Raw genomic sequence first — 17,654 nt, 5'->3', positions numbered from 1 at the left:
CAAAGACCAAGGCATAGATGTGCGCGCCTGGCTCAACCAGTTTTGAAGTGGCTGAAGTGGCTCTGATCTGCAGCTAGTTCTTTTTCATCTCAATTTCTTTTCATCTGATTTTATTTGTTACCTTCATTTGTTTTGCTTCTCAAATCATTTGTTATGTAGCAAGAATCACTCCACTTCTCTCAACTGCATGTAGATCACAAAGTGTCAAGTATGACTTTCAATTTCATTTCATTATCTACACTCTGTAGAAGTTTAGGATTAAAACCAACCACTGCAGCTAAATCTCATCAACGCTTCCCTGCTCTCCGTATGGTACATCACATTTATGGAGGCCAAGGAGACCACATAGAGGTGAACAGTGATGGCTAGCACTGAAATTTTGAATCCGTGCTTCACCTTGGTTTTCACTCTCCAACGGCCAACTTGAAGCAAAAAATCCAAGCTTAGCATCAGTATACTGCTGTGCGGCAAGTTTTTATTAGCTATAAACCTGCACTTATGTCAAATTAAGCATTGAAAAATCAGTAATTAAGCCTCCCTGAGATTCCAACACTACTACCATTGCTTTGCCATCATTATGACTAGAATGGGCCAGAGCATGCATGATTTGGTGCAGATTTTTGTACGGTTTCTTTAGTGTAAAGTCTGTTGGAGTCATGTAAGATTCCAATTATCCAACTCCTTGTTCCCTACATGAAAATAGCCTGGGATGTTCCTTGCATTCATGAGCGGTTGTAAAGGTGAGAGTTTTAGCAACCTGTATGCAATTGACCAAATGGTGTAAATAGTTAGTTGAAGTATGTCAATAAAATATACTATTAGGACTTACTTGGAGTGAAAGACACATTTCTCTCATATCAGGTGAAATTCCCAAGTTATCAATCACCTTCTTTTGAAAGCTCACAATCAATCTCTGTACCTCCGCACTCAAACAAATCCTATAGTTTGGATCACTTGGATCGTAATTGATTGAAGAACCATATGTAGAGCCGCCGTAAGGATTCAAGAGGAAGTTTGTGAATAAATCACTCCCAAGCATCACATCACCCACATAGGAGGACTTGGTTTCATTAAATTGAACAAAGTCTTCAAGGCAAATCCATCCAATTTTGAACTCCTCAGCCACAGAGGCAGTATCAGATTCCTCTGACTCCTGCAGGATAGTTAACGTTTTTGCAATTCCTAAATACCACGGTCAAGTGTCGTCAGGGCAACAACCTGCAGCTTCCAAAGATTTTGAAATTGCAAGTGGTATTGGTTTCAATGTAGGATCCGAAACTAAAGTAAAGCAATTGAATCAGCCTTGAGCTGATAGACACTACTGGGAATGTAATTTGACTTACCTCCTACTTCAGACACCCAAGTGCGTTTCTCGGGTATGTTGACTGGTTCAGAGGTAACTGCTTGGAGTGTTTGGTCTTCTATATATCCAAAAGTATCAATACCATAGCTGAATCAATAACCTATTGGAGTTTCATTCACTTACTATGTGTCTCCTTGATAGGCCTCTTCAATTGTGTCGGGGTGACAGTTGGACCTGTATAATATGCAGTTTAGTCAGCTTTGTAATTATAATAGGTAATGAGAAAGAGGAATCACCATCAAGATAATCATCAATATCCGGGAGATCACCACCATTGGATCCTTGAGAAGGAAGCTGTGATTCATCACAGGTTCCTGATGGAGATTGTAATTGTAATTGTTTGGATTTGCGAATGCTAAGATGATTTGTTGTTTCTCCAGCCAAAGAATCAGAAAGATCATCAGAAGGCAAGTATGCCTCTGAGTCACCACCATATTGCCGCTTTTTCTTCTTGTCGGGTATGTAGGAAGCTGCATTTTCTGATTGCTTGACATGAAGAGAATCGTCGGCGTTAAACATCACAAAAAATAAAGCACCCCGTTGTGGTGGACGCTCCAACAGCTCGACAACATGCTGTTCCAAAGAGAAAATAACACTCCTCTTATTTCGGACCTGACCTAAGTATACCCATTGCTCGTCAAATTCTGGGACCTCAGGACACCCATCATCTAATTGAAATTTGCTTGGTAATTTATTGACTGATTTCATACGGAAGAACTCAAATGCATCCTTCTCAAAGTTCGAATACCATGATCGATTGCTGAGATCCACTGAGACCGTGAAAGCAGTGAAATTGTGTGGCATTGGGTTGCCATCAATCTGGTAGACAAAATCAATTGGTATGGATTTAGTATTGTTTGTTGATTGTATCTTTGATGGATGATTGATGCCCCTTGGACCACGACTAGTCGATGAGTGAGACCAATGGGAATCTGGTAAAGTCAGGCTAGTTGGTGCTTTAATGAGGCTGTGTCAATTGTGTTTTTCCTGGCCAATGGTGACAGCAGTAGGGATCTTTGTACCAATTTTTTGACTTTGAGACGCTTCACTATAGGAACTTGGAGTAAGTTCATCGATTTCGGTTAATATATCAGGTGTTGTCAGAGAGCGGGAAGAACAAGAAGAGCTAGCTTGTCGGCTTTGATGATTGTTTGAATTCAAGCCAAGTCTGACATTCAAAAGCGGAGATGAAACTGCCGATAAATTAGAAGATAACCCTTGGCAAGGACCACAGATGTTGTCCTTCAAACGTCGGTATCCATCACCACATCCCTCACAGTAATCCTTTCGTGGAATTTGCAATCCTTCCTTGGTGTTCTCCAGATCAGTACATTCATCACACACATCTTTGATTTGAAATTTGAAAAGAGCACTGCACCCAGGGCACGGTCCAGTTTGAAAGATTGGAAGAGGCATGGCTAGTTCGAGGTATAACAAAGCTACTGTTAGAGAATGAGGGATACAAGTCAATTTTCGAAGGGAATTTGGGTAATTTAGGGGAGAAATTGGGAGGCTTACGCGTCCATGGTGTCCATCCAATGCACCGAATTGAGTCTTCTACTTTTTTAAGAATGATGCTTAACAAAGCCTGTCCTGTGTATCCGGCGAGATGATGAAGGTCTTGAAGAGTGAGTGGTGATGATTGTTTGAGATGATTTTCAAAAGTAGGTGTGTAGTTTTGTGTTATGTGTATATGTAAAGTGGCGGACACCCCACTGTAATTTACGATTGATGATTTGATTTTGGGAGTGGCGTACCCCCCTTGCTCAGGGCTTCCGTAGGAAGCGGCTGTTGAAGTAGTCACGGACATACTTAGCAGGGCGGGTTTGCCGGCCAGCAGCGAGTGGCAAGGGAATTGGCTCCTCAGCTGCTGCAGCTTTCCGTTTGTTGGACGTTGTTGCAGCTGGCGCTGAAGAAGGACCTGCGACAGCGTTCATGGGAGTGACTGGAGTCGCAACATGCCTATGGAGAACAGTAAGCTTCAGCAAAGGGAAAGGGAGAGAGCATGAGGGGCTCAGTTTGCGGGCCTCACACACCCTGCTGGTGTGACATGGGCGGATGGAGCGGTTTTTGTGGCACCACTACCTTTGTTCCCTGTGCAGGGACTGACAGACGTGACCTAGGAGAAGATGGAGTCATTAGCCAAGGCGGCAAGAGGCAAATGTGGCTTATGCTAACCTTGATGATGAATCTATTGGCCCCAGAATCAAAATCAATGATGAAGCCAGATATTAAAGTTTCCCTTCCATCCTGTACCAGCTTTTGACTTTGTTCCATGTTTTGCGTTGGACGGATTCTGTAATTGATCTCAAAGTATTGGTTTTTGCCTGCCTGCAGATTGGAATCAAGATAATGTTAGGAAAAGAAGGTCGGTCGCCAAAACGATTATCATTGCTCACCTGAGGCTGATAATCAATATGTTTCATGACAAAGCAAAGTACAGACTTGCTGTCGTCATTGGCCCGGATGGTTCTGCAACTGGATATGATACCAAGACTGGTGAGAGCAGTATTGTTATGGAGAACACCTGTGAATGTCTCGCTAGTTCCAACGAATATCTTATGATCTGCTTCGTAGTACCTGTTGAAGTCGGCGGTGTCCTTGACTGGCAGGAATCGAGCCTTGGTAACAAAGCACTTGCCTTTGTTGGGTACTTTGAGAGGGGAACAGTAAGCTGTCCATTTACTGTCATATTCCTTGTGATTATCTAAGTTCCACCCCTTTGTGGTGATAGCAACGGTACATGCACGATATGAATAGTTACGGCTGTCCGATGGAGGGAGCTGTAGGCCGGAGTCAGTAAACAATGAACAAAGATTGTGCTAGGATACTGACCAGAGCACCGGTTTTGACAACACCTAAGATTGTGATGACGTAAGATTGCTTGAGGGGAATGTTAGAAGTAGACATGGCCTTGGGATGCTGAGAGATTGTGCTGAGTTTGTATAGGTGTATGGTAGATGAGACCAAGAGATAATCGATGTAAAGCGGTAAACAGATTAATATGATAGTGAAAGTACAGATAGAGATGAAGGATGAAAGCAGTCATTGGTACTAGGTCAGTTCGTTGATGGCCTTTACAGTTGATACCGAAGCTCTGCAAGGTTGGTCTGGAGGAGGAACAAAGAATGGAGTTACCAAGGCGGTAGCGCATTGACAACGTTTGCCAGATCTGAGTTCAGCCTAGAGAAGGGACTATCATTGAAATGGCCGATGTGTTGGTTAGTTGACAGAATTGACCCTTGGACGCCTGGTCTAAGTATACAGGGAGAGCTGCAACAGGAGAGTGCATCATCGGCAGATTTTGTGGTGTAGGCAGAAGGAGACTGATCATGCGGGGTAGGTTAGTAGGTCCAGGCTAGGAAACAAAGTGCTGTAAGGTCATGTGGTAAGGATGTAGGAGCGCTTCCGTGGGGAAAAGTTGTAGCCTGACCAGAATGGAGATTTGAACAGGGTTACTTGGCCAGGCGTACACCAGGTCTTCCATGGGTTGCTTGTGAGAGCCAAGCCAGGTAGAGTGTGCTACGGTGTGTCGGCTGTAGATGGGGAGAGGTGGCACGTGCTATGCGGCAACGATTGAGGAAGAAGAGGTTCAAAGAGAGCATGTAGCAGGCTGGGTATGGGGGAGTGTAATGTGTAGCGCACTCTGTAGGGTGGAGGTATTGAAATTATGGCTGAAGAGAAGCAACAAACGAGTTGGTAGAGGTAAGTCTAGGGCTGGGTATAGTTTAGTATAGGGCTGAGTATAGGTTAGTATAGGGTATAGAGTATTTGGTAGAGTAAGGAATAGGCAAATTAAGGCTGAAGAAAGGAGATGGTTGGGAAGAATATTTATTTAAGTCTATAGATCCGGAACTCACCAGAAAACCTGCCATTGATCAACACCGGGTAAGCAACGCTGCCCAAAGCTGTTGCTGAGCGGTGCGTTGCTGGTTTTGTGAGCAGCCACGCTGCAAGTGTTGCGGCTATTTGTTGCTCTCATAACAGTACCGCAACCAATCCCCAGGAATTACCAATTTTCAGGGACCACTGCGTTACAGCTGATGTAGCACCCGGGGCAGCAACATTAGGGGCTGTTGCGGGGCTAAATTTCCCAATCAAGCAGGGATAAGCCCTTTCACCAAGAAGATCACTTACCTTCACCATCTCGATGACCCAATTCAGCCAACCATTCACCACATACTATCCAATGTAGTCACCGTACCACCTCCAAACACAATGACATGCAGGGAAGGGGGTCAAGCGCCAACAGATATATTTATACCCAGGTAAGTGTCTCAAGTTTGCTCTTGTTCCCTCTTGTCCCCAAATATTCCTTTCATATTTCATTATTGATTCCAGTCCATCTTGTTCCCAATCTTTTTCATTGTCTTCCCAACTTTCTACCTCGTTCTCAATTTTTTTCATTGTCTTCCCAACTTTCTACTTCACCTCACATTCTTGCGTAAATCTATCTCCCTTAGCAATTCAATCAATCATCAGCATGTCATCTGTGACTTCAGAATGCCCAGTAAGGACTTGCACACAAACAAACAACCCCGGGATGATAGCACCCTCCCCTGATTCCCGTCAACGAGTCTCTATCGACCGTGATTCCTCCTTCCAACCACCTAAGAGGAAGGCTCAATCATCAACAGACAATTCTGATGATGAGTCCGTCGTCATCACCAGAAAACCAAAGCGCAGTGACGAAGTTCACATTGAGATAGAAGACTCGACTGATCCTGACTAACGCCCTTCAAAATCAAAAGCGGCAAAAAAGAAAGGTAAGCAAAAACAATCAACAAAGCAAGTGGATCGCTCAAGGAGTAACAAGGTCAGCCCAATGTTTTTTGTTAAATTGGTTCTGATTCTCCACTCACTGTTACTATCTTATCCTTCCAGGGTGTTTCCAAGAACGTCACTCAAGCTACCTTGCGAGCAGATTTGGACAATCAGGACGCTGTTATTAAAGGCAAGAGGCGCAAGGTTGAAAACTCTCCAAGTGATCTTACCCAGCTCAGGTGCTATTACGATAAACCGTTCCATGAACCCGGCGACGTGCGTGTATTATTCATGCTTCACATCTATTTATATTTATTTCTGCTCTTCTTTCTGTTCTATGTCCCACGTCCTCGGTGTGTTATCTTTGTTTGTTTTTTCTGTCATCTATTTTGAATAGGATCCAAGCAAGCCTGCATTAGCGTATCCATGTCGTTTCTGCCACAGGAACAAAGACTTTCCTGTCAGGGTTAGCTACACTAACATGACCGGGAATCTCAGAGTTCACCAAGACGGATCAACCGCGGACGGACGCTCTGATGTAGGGTGCAGCGGACGGAACCAAGCCAAAGCCGAAGAACCAAATCTTGAAGTCCCACTCTCTGTGGCCAAAACTCAAAAGGCAGCAGCAAAGGGTACTGGCCCCATGGATTCCTATGTTGTTGCCACAACCCACGTCACCTTCAACAACCTGACGCTAAACCAGATGGCTTGTGCATGGCTTATTTGTCATGCTCAACCATGGAGTCGATTAGAAGACCCGCTGCTTCAAGGCATGGTGCGCTACCTCCAACAGAACGTGAATCTCCACGGTTGTCGGTGGGCTGCCAATGAAGCCAAGCAGGTCAATAACTCTCGTAAAGAGTTGGTCTTTTCTGAAATAAAGGTGATTGATTCATTTTATGTCTACTTTATCATACATTATCAGGTACAGAGTTAATCAAATACTAAATACTCTTATGAACATAGGCTCTCAAATCAAAAATTACCTTGATTCACAATCACTCCCAGCAAAAGGTAATTTTCCCAAGGAAAAAATGATTACATTTAATGCATTTTAAATCAAAAATGCTCATTTAATGCTGAATAATGCTGATTCAATGCTGATTTAATGCTGATCAAATGCATTTTCAATCATTTTTTACTCTAAATGTATTCATTTTTTACTTAGGAAAATTACTTTATGCTGGTAGTGAATGGCTGGACAACAAATGGAAATCAACACACTTTCATCGGAGCATCAGTAACATTTGTTGACAACAACTGGAACTATTGGGTCTGACATCTTACTATGAAGGTAGTGACCTGGCACCACCATGGGCCATGGTTAGCTGAACCAATGGTTAATATTTTGGTTAAACGTGGTCTCTTTCAAAAGATGAGTTTTTGTTTGGAACATTATATCATTTTTTTCAATCGTTCTTCTATGTATTAACACCTTTTATTTTGGGTTTCACTTGCTTTGCCAGACCACTGATTCAGGTTCAAACAACACGACAATGGCTAAATAGATAAATCATCAATTCTCCAAGCTGAATGATCCGTCATACACGTGGGACCCCCAAAAAGATGCATATCTTTTGTTTTTGCCACAAACTGGTCTTGATTGTCAACGCAGGTGTGGCTGCGCTTGGCATTACAGCGCCTCCTCCCATCATGGCCAAGGAAGCGGGTTGAGGACAATCTCCTTTGATTGGAACCATCATCAAGGAAGCTGGAGAGGATGACCAGAACTCACCCAAAGCTGAAGATCCTGAGCATGATCCACAGGACCTTGACACCAATGGTACTGCTCCAGAAACTGTTGAGGTTGTCCATGATCTAAATGATGAAGCCGAGTAGAACACAGCCGATGCTGAGGAGGAAGACAAGTACCCTGAACTATCAACAGTGAGTGAAGTTCAAGCCCAACCAACCCACCATCGACAAGCCAACAATCTTGATTTCATCTTACGCAAGGTATGTGTTTTTCTCTCTCCCTCATATAATACTTTTTGTATTATTCACTAATATTTTTGATTTAAATATGTGCTCTCTCCATGGCCAATTATATACAGCTTGACTTCATCACACGCCGTATTACTCGGTCAGCGGCCTGGCGTAACGAGTTCAGACGAGTCGCTGCCCAAAAGGAATTCAAAGGTTCGTTGATTGCTGGCTATGGTATTAGATGGAACATCAAATATCAAAGCCGGCATAAAGCCTGGCTGGCAAGATTGGTAAGAACCATTTGCCTTCTCTGTTTCTTTACTTTATGATTGTCATGATTTACGTATCATAGTTTTACTGCTTTCTAGGTGATTGATGAGCTTTGTCAAAACGATTTAAAGCTGGTCCATACCAGAAATCGACCAGTGCGCAAGAACAAAAAGCCCTATGGATACTTCCATGAGCTTGAAATGACTACATCTGAATGGGCTCAAGTCCGCAAGATCAACATTGAGATGGAGGTATGTTCTTTATTTTGCGTTAATATTCTATGATCACTTTGTTTTCGCACTCAGTTAAAATTGACCATTCCCTGTCAATTGTCCCAAGCCATTCCTCAAGACCACACTCGCCATGGAAGGGGATGGACCTACAGGTTGCATGGTCATCCCAAAGTATGTCAAGATCCGCAACTCGCTCAAAAAGGAAATCAAACCGCTTAGTACCACCGACGCACTCTACCCAATGCTTGCCAAGATGAAGGAGAAGACCATTGAGTACTTGAATGAAGCACTGGGTTGTGAGACTCTTACTATGGCAACAGTTCTCCATCCCTTCTTCTGCTTGAAGTTCTTCATCAAGTGGTTTGGCGAGGACTCGTCAGTGACCATGAATGCTGAAGCAACACTGCGTCGACTTCACCTTGAGTATGCATTGCAGCATCCTGTCAATGGAAAATCAGCTCAAATGCCTCGGAAGAACAACACCTCTCAAAGCACTGAGACGTCCTCACCAAGACCCGATATATTTTGCGATGACTCCAAAGATGAATATGAAGTTCAACAACCTGAAGATGTACAAATCAAGAGCTATTTACAGTGAGTTGACAAAATGAGAGCTGAGGACTATGATTTACAGATTCCTGCAGGCGGGCTCGAATTGTGGAAGGTGACTCTTACTTTTGAATATTCATCTTTTCCTTTTGCTTTGAAAAACCTACTGACTCAACATCGTTTAATATGCTATGCGTAGACTCATGAAAAAGGCTATAGGATCCTAGCTATCATGGCAAGAGACTATCTTGCCGCATCAGGTTCCTCATGTGCCCCTGAGCGCATGTTCTCCTGTGCCTCAGATGTCTGCTCCTGCAGCCGTGGTTCCTTAATTGCTCAGACCATTGAACACCTTGTGTCCAGTAGGTTATGGATGAGGGAGGGTGTAGACCTGGGTGAAGAATTTGCTGACCTCACACGGGTTTTGAAGTTGTTGGGAATTATAATGAATTGACACTACAAGAAATATAATGTTTTCTGGGCAGAAAATTAAATTATTGATACACAAAAATATTGAGAGGCCAGGAGAAGGGCAACAAATAAATAAAAATATGCATCTTGTTCCCTGCGGTGAGAGCTTCACTCTCCATATTTTTCCGTATTTTTACAGTCCATATTGATAAGTGTACTAACAATAAACCTTCACAATCATCCAATTACAACCTGTAACAAGCACTGAAATTTGGCTCATTAGTGTTTAGAGACACTTTTGATTTCTGAAAATACTCATAACTTTTTCAATTCCGGTCCAAAACGCTCGATTTTGGGTGCATTGGTAAGCTGGAATTGTCCTCCACATAGTTCATAAGAGGACCACACAGCATGCTGGTCTGCTAAAAAAGATATCATCTTTTTTATACATTTGTACAGACAGATCCATAGAATGATTGTCATACTAGCTACATAGTTCTTGATCTTATGAAAGTTCGAGGGGAAGAGTTCAGCTTTCTAATGCACTTAAAATCGAGTGTTTTGATGCAGATTTGACAAATTTATAGGTGCTTTCAGGTATCAAAAGTTTCTCTAAACACTAATGAGCCAAATTTCAGTGCTTGTTACAGGTTGTAATTGGATGATTATGAAGGTTTATTGTTAGTACACTTATCAATACAGACTGTAAAAATATGGAAAAATATGGAGAGTGAAGCTCTCACCGCAGGGAACAAGATGCATGTTTTTATTCATTTTTTGCCCTTCTCCTGGCCTCACAATATTTTTGTGTATCAATAATTTAATTTTCTGCCCAGAAAATATTATATTTTGTGTAGTGTGAAAGGCTGGTATTTCAGTTTCTATCACATTTGATTTCATAATATTTTACTATTTTTTCTCCTTAATCTTCAATATTTTGTTACCTTTGATACTTTGTTTGTTGTTTATCTTATTTATTTCATTTCTTTCCTATACTCCCTCCTTAATACTGTTATTGCTTCCTGTCATTTTAATATCATAATAATTTCTGTTCGCGCATATGTTGTGTTGTAGCGCGGCTGTTGCGGATCGCAGCGTCAGCGTTGTGACATTGCTGAAGCATTTCTGGTTTGGAGAACCGTTACAACAGGGTTCGAAATTGCCTTTTTTTGATACCGCTACGCTGCCAGAAGCAACACACAACTTTTGTAAAGAAAGCGCAACATAACGTTGTTCTCACAGTGACATTTTACTACTCACTGGCAGGCCAGTGAGTACAATTCACCTCAAAACAATCTCAATTCAATTTCAATTAAAATGTCAGTTCAATATCAAATTGACCTCCAATTCAGTTTGAGTGGGGGATATGCATGGGCTGCATATTCAGGCAGATACACATGCAGCTAGTTTAGTAGTGAATCCCAAGTTTCTGAAGTGCATCAAATGCTTGACAACTGAGTTTTTTTGTGGTCCACTTGGTTTGTTGGTTTTTTTGTAGATATTCTTTGATAATAGGGTCAGCCTCAATGGTAGGATGACTGTTGTGAATCATTGCTTGAAAGAATCCACGGAATGAATGCTGTTTGAGGAGGGTCTCACCCACTTTTCCTGCTCAAAAAATTGGTGTCAGTTGCTGCATACGACTTGTAGAAATGCGCAATAAACACACTTTGATTTCCGTTCTTTGAGGTCTGCACAAGTGCACCAATGATCCGCTCACCTGACCAGCTAGCTGTGTAAGCTGGAGGCCCAAGAAGTGTGGAGATGTGGCCAATATGTTCTGCAAAATGTAAGTTGGGGTTTTTCTTCTTATGCCACCATCCCTCCCCTAGGGTAGCTTGATGGTCCTCAACTAAACTTGTAATCAATTCCCCGTCACCAGGAAGGAACGAACGCTGTGTACATATATTCCCAATCTGAATGAGCTGAAGAAGGCCAGCTAGAATTTTAGCTGATGTTGATGCCGGGTCTCCACCTTTGAAATGTGGTATCCAAGCTAGTACAACAAAGACTTTATATAATGAATGCCATTCAGCAGCTTTGGGAGTGCCTGCACTAGCCATTCCAAAGTTCTTCTGAGGTCGAGTGAGCCATGAAGGGCCTTTGGAATACTTTATACAGTGTTGAAGTAAATCAAGCTCATAAGAAGTGATCTCGGGAATGATGGCTGGAGGTGGTGGTGTGGGTGAATGAGATTGGTCTGATCCATTGCCATTTTTCTTTCGACCTCGGATTGTATGGTCAGACCCAGCTGAAGATGCCATATCCCGATGCAGATTAGAGGATATGGCTGATCGGGTATCATAAGAATGGCGGGAGGGTGGTTGGGGAGGAGGCATACCACTTGTGGAAGTTGCGTCGTCAGTTCCAGGTGGACTAGGGGATGCCGGCCGAGGTAGCTGGACATTAAGGGGTTTCAAGTTTGTATAATTTTTATGTGATTTTTACGAATTCGGGCAAGTTTTTCGTAAATTTTTTTTGCGTAAAAACATCGTATTTTTAAAACGGGAGACGTAAAAAGGTCTCCCGTTTTAAAAAATTTACGCACATTTTACGACAACGGCCAAATTTCTGTAACGTAAAAAAACGTAAAAAAACTTAACTTGAAACCCCTTATTATACTGCCGGTTGCTGAATTCCATTTTTTCTCTTTCAGCTTCAAGAGCCTTCCCAGCAGCAGGCACTTGAATATATTGTGTTGAAAAGTCTTTGAATAGACCAAGGAAGATGTTGTGCATGATATCCACTGAAAAGAATTCAACAGCTTGCCAATATGGCAGCTCATGAAGGATGCTATATCGTACTCCTGTTGTTCTTGCTAGTTTAGCTTGCTCACTTGCAGTTTGGGATTGTTCCCATTCCACAGCTTGCACCTTGACTCCCTCAGAAGTTTGGAGTTCAGCCTTTGGTGCTGGCGATTGAGAGTGATACAGAGGACGATCTATGTGCCAGAGAGAGCAAAAACACGTTGACGAGTGTGAAGTTCCTCCGGAGACCTTCGTCATTGCTGGAACGTCCCCGTGAATTGGCCAGAGTGCTACATGCAGGATGCGTCCTTTAGGATGCTTTGATGTTGATGTAAAGGTAATGCCGTCCCAGAAAGCTGACATTTCATTGACAAGCGGCTTGAGGAAGTGATTCATTTCAGAGAGTGATGGTTCGGACGGACCCGGCATGATGCCATAGATGCAGATGTTCTCTTTTTTGTATTGTATTGTTGGAGGTAGGTTGAAACAGGTAAGAAGCATGGCAACAACTGATGTTTTGGTTGCTGCATTCTTTCCACCAGGATTGAACCAATCACACCATAATCCAAATACTAGGTTACCAGATTTTGACGTGAAGATGTACCTGTCCTTCTGAAAAGTTCTCCATAAAGTAACATCCCATATATCATCCATTCAATTGTTGGCAGGCTGCTGACGATTGAAGTGTGCGTCAATGGCTTCTTCAAAGTATTGGTACTGGAGCATCTTCCCAAGCCATGAACGTAGTGACTGATAGAAGAAGAGCCGAATTGGTTTTTGAACGGCGCCGGAACATTTCTCATAGAGAGGAGATTCACATTGTTCTCGACCAAGAGTGGTTGACGCTTTGGTGGTAAATTGTGGGACATCACAGAGTGGAACAGGTGACACATTGAGGGGTAAAGGTGCTTGAATGGAAGACAAAGCACAGCAGAAGGGGCAACATGTTTGCGATTGTACCAAGGGTTCAAGTTTGAGGGTCTTTAAGAGGGTTGGAAGGCCTAGAGGGATCTGTTTCCAAACTTTGTGGCTGGCTGTTGGATCTTGCGTGAGCTTTTGTTCCTTGACACTTTCTCTAGCTTTTGCAAGACTTTTTTGACATGCCTTTACCCCAACGTTATGAAAGAGGTGTTCCTTGGCAACTTTGAACATCTCACACATGCATAGTGGATCCTGCAGAAATCAGCGTGGGGGGGGATTTGTGATTTGGGTGACGCCGTGATCTAATCGTGGGGCTTTTGGGTGGTGAGGGACAGACACGACTACATCATCTTCAGTCTCTCTGGCGCGTTTGTTGCTCCTCACAGGTGTGGCAGCGCCAATTGGTGGCAGAACAGGTTGCATTACTGCGCGACTGGTGGAAGCCACCGGATTACTGGGAGGTAGGGCCTTCCAAAAAAAAAAGTCATGTCACAAAGTTTCTCAGTTTGAACGGAGGACAGATGGGCAATCATACTGGCAAAATAGATGACTGAGGAAAAATCTGTGGTTGCGTCTGTGGTTGACTTTGCAAGGCGGAATTGCAGCTAGGAGGAAGAGGTGCAGAAGAGTTGATGTCCATTAGTCCATTGATTTCCTTGAGGTGCTTTGGATATTGTGTCCAACTGAACAGTTGGCTGTGATGGACTTGGCCCATGTACTCAATTATCTTTTGTGCACAACCAAAGTGAGGACATGCACACATGATGTGTTGAGATCCTAGGGCAGTAGCATGGAGCCCCAGAGTGACGGGCATGGTGTGTTGTGAAAAAGTGGTATTGTGGCAGTGTGGGTTGAGATAATGTAGTAGTGGAGGTGGGAAGCAGGGGAGCCCCACAAGGATATATATTCCATACAGCAAGTTTTTGTTGGAATGTATATATTTAGGGTTAGGGTTGGGGCTGTACAGATCCCCACACCTAGGTTTCGTAATCATGGGGTTTGGGACAAATCCTGGCCCCACCGCTACAGAACTTCAATGATTACACAAATCATTTGGAGGGGACTGTACATTGCAATCCTGACATCAATAGAATGTATCATCCTCCCTCACCCTCAATGACTAAGGGTAAGTGGAAGTAGGTAATTTGGCAAAACAGTCTGATATATCTGGCTCACATCAAGTAGCTACATGGTGTCTATCAGTAAACAGAAAGGTATTACATGAGAAGCGAAATTTAATTTATTTATTCAAGAGCTTGTTGACTCATCATTGTTTGATTACTTGTACATACTGGATGGTGAGGTAGATCAAATGGTGGATCAGTATACGGTGTACCCGTTAGTTGGGGCCTGATATGACAAAAGGCGGCCAGGTCTCTCTGTATGGCTTGAGCCAAGAGTATTTTGGAACACTCCTTGGGTTGCCATTCGTCCTTGTTGGATGGGGTATCCAAGTCCAAAGTCGCACGTGCCAGGTCAAACCCTCCCGGAAATAGAGCTTCACGGATCAAACCAAGGATAAATGCCTGAGTGTGTTTCCAGAAAGGCTCTTCTATGGCCTTTTCCTCTTGCAGCCGGCTGACTAACACGAGAAATTGGGCAAGCTTGGAAAGCGTGAAGCGCTTTGGATCGTGAGGGTAAATCAACAAGCCCTTCACGCCGGATGTAAGAAAGGCAACCAGCAGACCGAAAGACACTGGCGGTATCTGACCTGCACCGACACGATTGGTGAGTTCTTCGTATTCATCATCAAGTTGTCCTTGTTTCAATTGAGGCGCTTCGAATAACAGTTCTACATGGCGGAATCGCGCACAAAGACTTGCCATTGCCTCAAGCATTCCATAAATACGGTTAACCAAGTCCCACATAGCAATAACGCACTCTCTCACTACAGGGCTACCAGTACTAATTTGGAGTTGGTGATAATGATACGCAGCTTTGAGTCCATTCTCAATTTTGCGGTTGGCACACACGGTCGAATTCACCTCTGATGAAGGAGGTATTTCGACAGTCTCCATCTTGCAGTACGCCACAGCAGCAAGAACAAATTTGACTCCCTGGTCAATCTTAGGGGTTGAGCTGTGAGAAAATATGGCCATGACCTCACGCAAATACTGCGTGTGAGTATCCTCGTTGGGAGGTCTCGTTTTGGTGAGCTCGGCATTGTTGAGGTGGAATATATCGGGACAATGCCAAGGCGCTTCGCTGGTGCATTGGAAGAAAAGTTTATCTGAAAGGTGATGTACCATGTCACGGGTTAGTGAGGTGTCATCATCACAAGAGCATAGTAGGGAGAACCTACTTGGTTCTTTCTTGAGCCATGTATGGACTCGGAGTTGGCTTTTTGGGAGGATGTTGAATGATGGGGTGGGGGTCGCGTCAAGTTTCAGGGCTTTGTGATCCGTACCTTCCATCCTCAAACACATCAAACTCAAAGCCGCACGATAGACATCGGGGACATCAACATTGTCGAGAGTCTTCTTCTGCACGGATTTGTGCATGAACGCAAACTTTGCGTGGTCAGAGACTGCCCAGATTGTACCCTTAGGGCCGACCACGTGAACATCAGGGTTCACAGGAATTGGTATTCCTCCAGCAGGAATACCACCCCGTGGCGCGGTTGGCACTCCAGAAGGAGCGGCGGTTGAAGTTGAGCGACAGAGCTCGGCAGGGGGCGGGGTATTGCTGGTGTGTAGGCCATTGGTCTCAGGCAGCACCTGAATAGCTGCTGCAGTTTCCCGCGTGCATTCGGGGAGTAGTGGTGCCTTCGGTGGTTGGATCCTTTGGGCGATGAGGGAGGTGCTGCTGCTAGCATCTACAGTGTTGCTGCCATGCTGTTTGCAAAGCGTGTCAGGAACTGTGGCGGCTTCTGTAGGGGGAGTCATTTGCCCCCCTCGAAAAGGACTTGCCTGAGTTTGGGTCGCGGGTACGTCCTCAGGCTGCTCGCAAGGCGTGTCGTTGACTGTGGGGGCTCCAAGAAGTGGAGTGTTGGGGATTGGTGTTGGCCCTGTTTGGATGGGGGTTGCTTCACTTGAAGCTCTGGGTGTGTCCTCAGGCTGATTGCGAAGATCGTCGGTGACTACAAGGCCTTCCTGAGGTTGAGGTGGAGTATTAGCCGGAGCGGTTGGCCTCGTTGGTATGGGGACCTCAAGACACGGGAGTTCCGGGGAAGGTTTTGATAGGGGTTGGCTGACTCTCTGAGTCTCAACGTAAGCCAGGAGGGATTCCAACTTTGTCTGCAGGATGATATCGGAACTTGGTAGTGACCAAAAAGACGTGACGCAAGATGTCTGGACCCATCGCCGAAAGAGGCCCTGGAAACCGTGTTCCCCGAGTCAAAATCTTCTGGGGATCTCATCTTTCCCCAGATGGAGGTCCATAGTGTTGACGAAACACTTCCAAGGTCCGTCCTCATCTTCAGCAGGGGGTAACCATAGTGGGTGATTGAAAAACATGGCAAAATCATCGCTGGCGCTGCCAATCGGAATACGGGATGGGGATTGTAAGACTTCTTTGATGGCGGTGATCCCTTTGACTATGTCAGTGGGTAGAAGGCATTCAGTGTCCGCAGGGGGAGGGGACGTCTCAGTTTGAGGTTGAGGCGCGGGAGAGGTGACGCGCCCTTCAACGCCGCTATAAGTGGCTGGCCCTTGAGCGCCATTGGTAGTGAGACAAGAAGGTGAGGCTGGCGTAGGGGCGGTGGGAGTAGAGGCGGAGGGAGGGATACCTGGAGGTGGTCCTGTCTGCCCAATACGTCTCTCACCCTTCTTCAAAGCAGTGAGGAGCGGGTTCAATCGGTCATACATGTCGAGCGTATCTTTTGCGTCCCAACCTGGCGTACTCCGGACGCCTCGAAGCCATGAAAACATAAGTTGATACGCATCCAGTCCGCTTCGCAAGTTTTGGGAAAGCATCGATTGGTGTAAGGATTGGTCCCAAACTGACTTGAACCAATGTGATAAGGGAAGGTGGGGGTTTTGAGTGGGAGGCAACTCGAATGGCGTGGAGAATAGAACAAAGAAAGGGTCTGAAGGAGTGCGTGACATGGTGGGATACCAAGAGGCCCTTTGGGCATAATCCAGGATGTCGTCGCTGATTCGGCGGAATCCAGCATCAGCACGTTCCATTGCAAAATTTTTGGGTGGGAGGGAGACGGAGCCCGAGTCGGCGGCTCGCTAGGTTTGGAAGGCCTCCTCCTTTTATTAGGTCGTACGGGCTTTTCGACGGCCGGAGGCGTGGCGGCAGCCTGCTGCATTGCCTTCTGCTTAGCCAATCGACCAGGGTTCAAACGGGTTTGAGACTGGGGTTCCTTGGGAAATTTGCCACCAGTGGACGGCTGGGCTTTCGGCGTCGGTGTCTTGGGTGTGCTGGCTTTGGTGTGTTTGTCTAGATTATGAGACGTAGGGGTAGGGAGAATCTGTACAGGCGTTGGTCGAGAAACCTCGGTTGGTTGATTGCCCGTGAGGTTGG

General features: G+C 44.7%; 1 protein-coding gene across 1 annotated transcript; it reads right to left on the bottom strand.

Moving 5' to 3' along the window:
• Positions 1-670: 670 nt before the first annotated feature.
• Positions 671-4,850, bottom strand: MELLADRAFT_87854 (uncharacterized protein; the record flags this gene model as incomplete). The annotated part of the gene is made up of 14 exons (XM_007411008.1): positions 671-757; positions 830-1,182; positions 1,344-1,421; positions 1,487-1,537; positions 1,600-2,330; positions 2,580-2,805; positions 2,882-3,135; positions 3,176-3,325; positions 3,400-3,482; positions 3,542-3,694; positions 3,763-4,146; positions 4,199-4,298; positions 4,502-4,689; positions 4,797-4,850. 14 exons carry the CDS (start codon positions 4,848-4,850, stop codon positions 671-673), a joined length of 2,892 nt encoding a protein of 963 aa, XP_007411070.1.
• Between the last annotated feature and the right edge of the window lie 12,804 nt (positions 4,851-17,654).

Source organism: Melampsora larici-populina, assembly GCF_000204055.1.
Source record: "Melampsora larici-populina 98AG31 unplaced genomic scaffold MELLAscaffold_23, whole genome shotgun sequence".
Lineage (NCBI taxonomy): Eukaryota > Fungi > Basidiomycota > Pucciniomycetes > Pucciniales > Melampsoraceae > Melampsora > Melampsora laricis-populina.
Note: the sequence above shows the minus strand (reverse complement) of the source record. Positions and strands in the feature narration are given on the sequence as shown.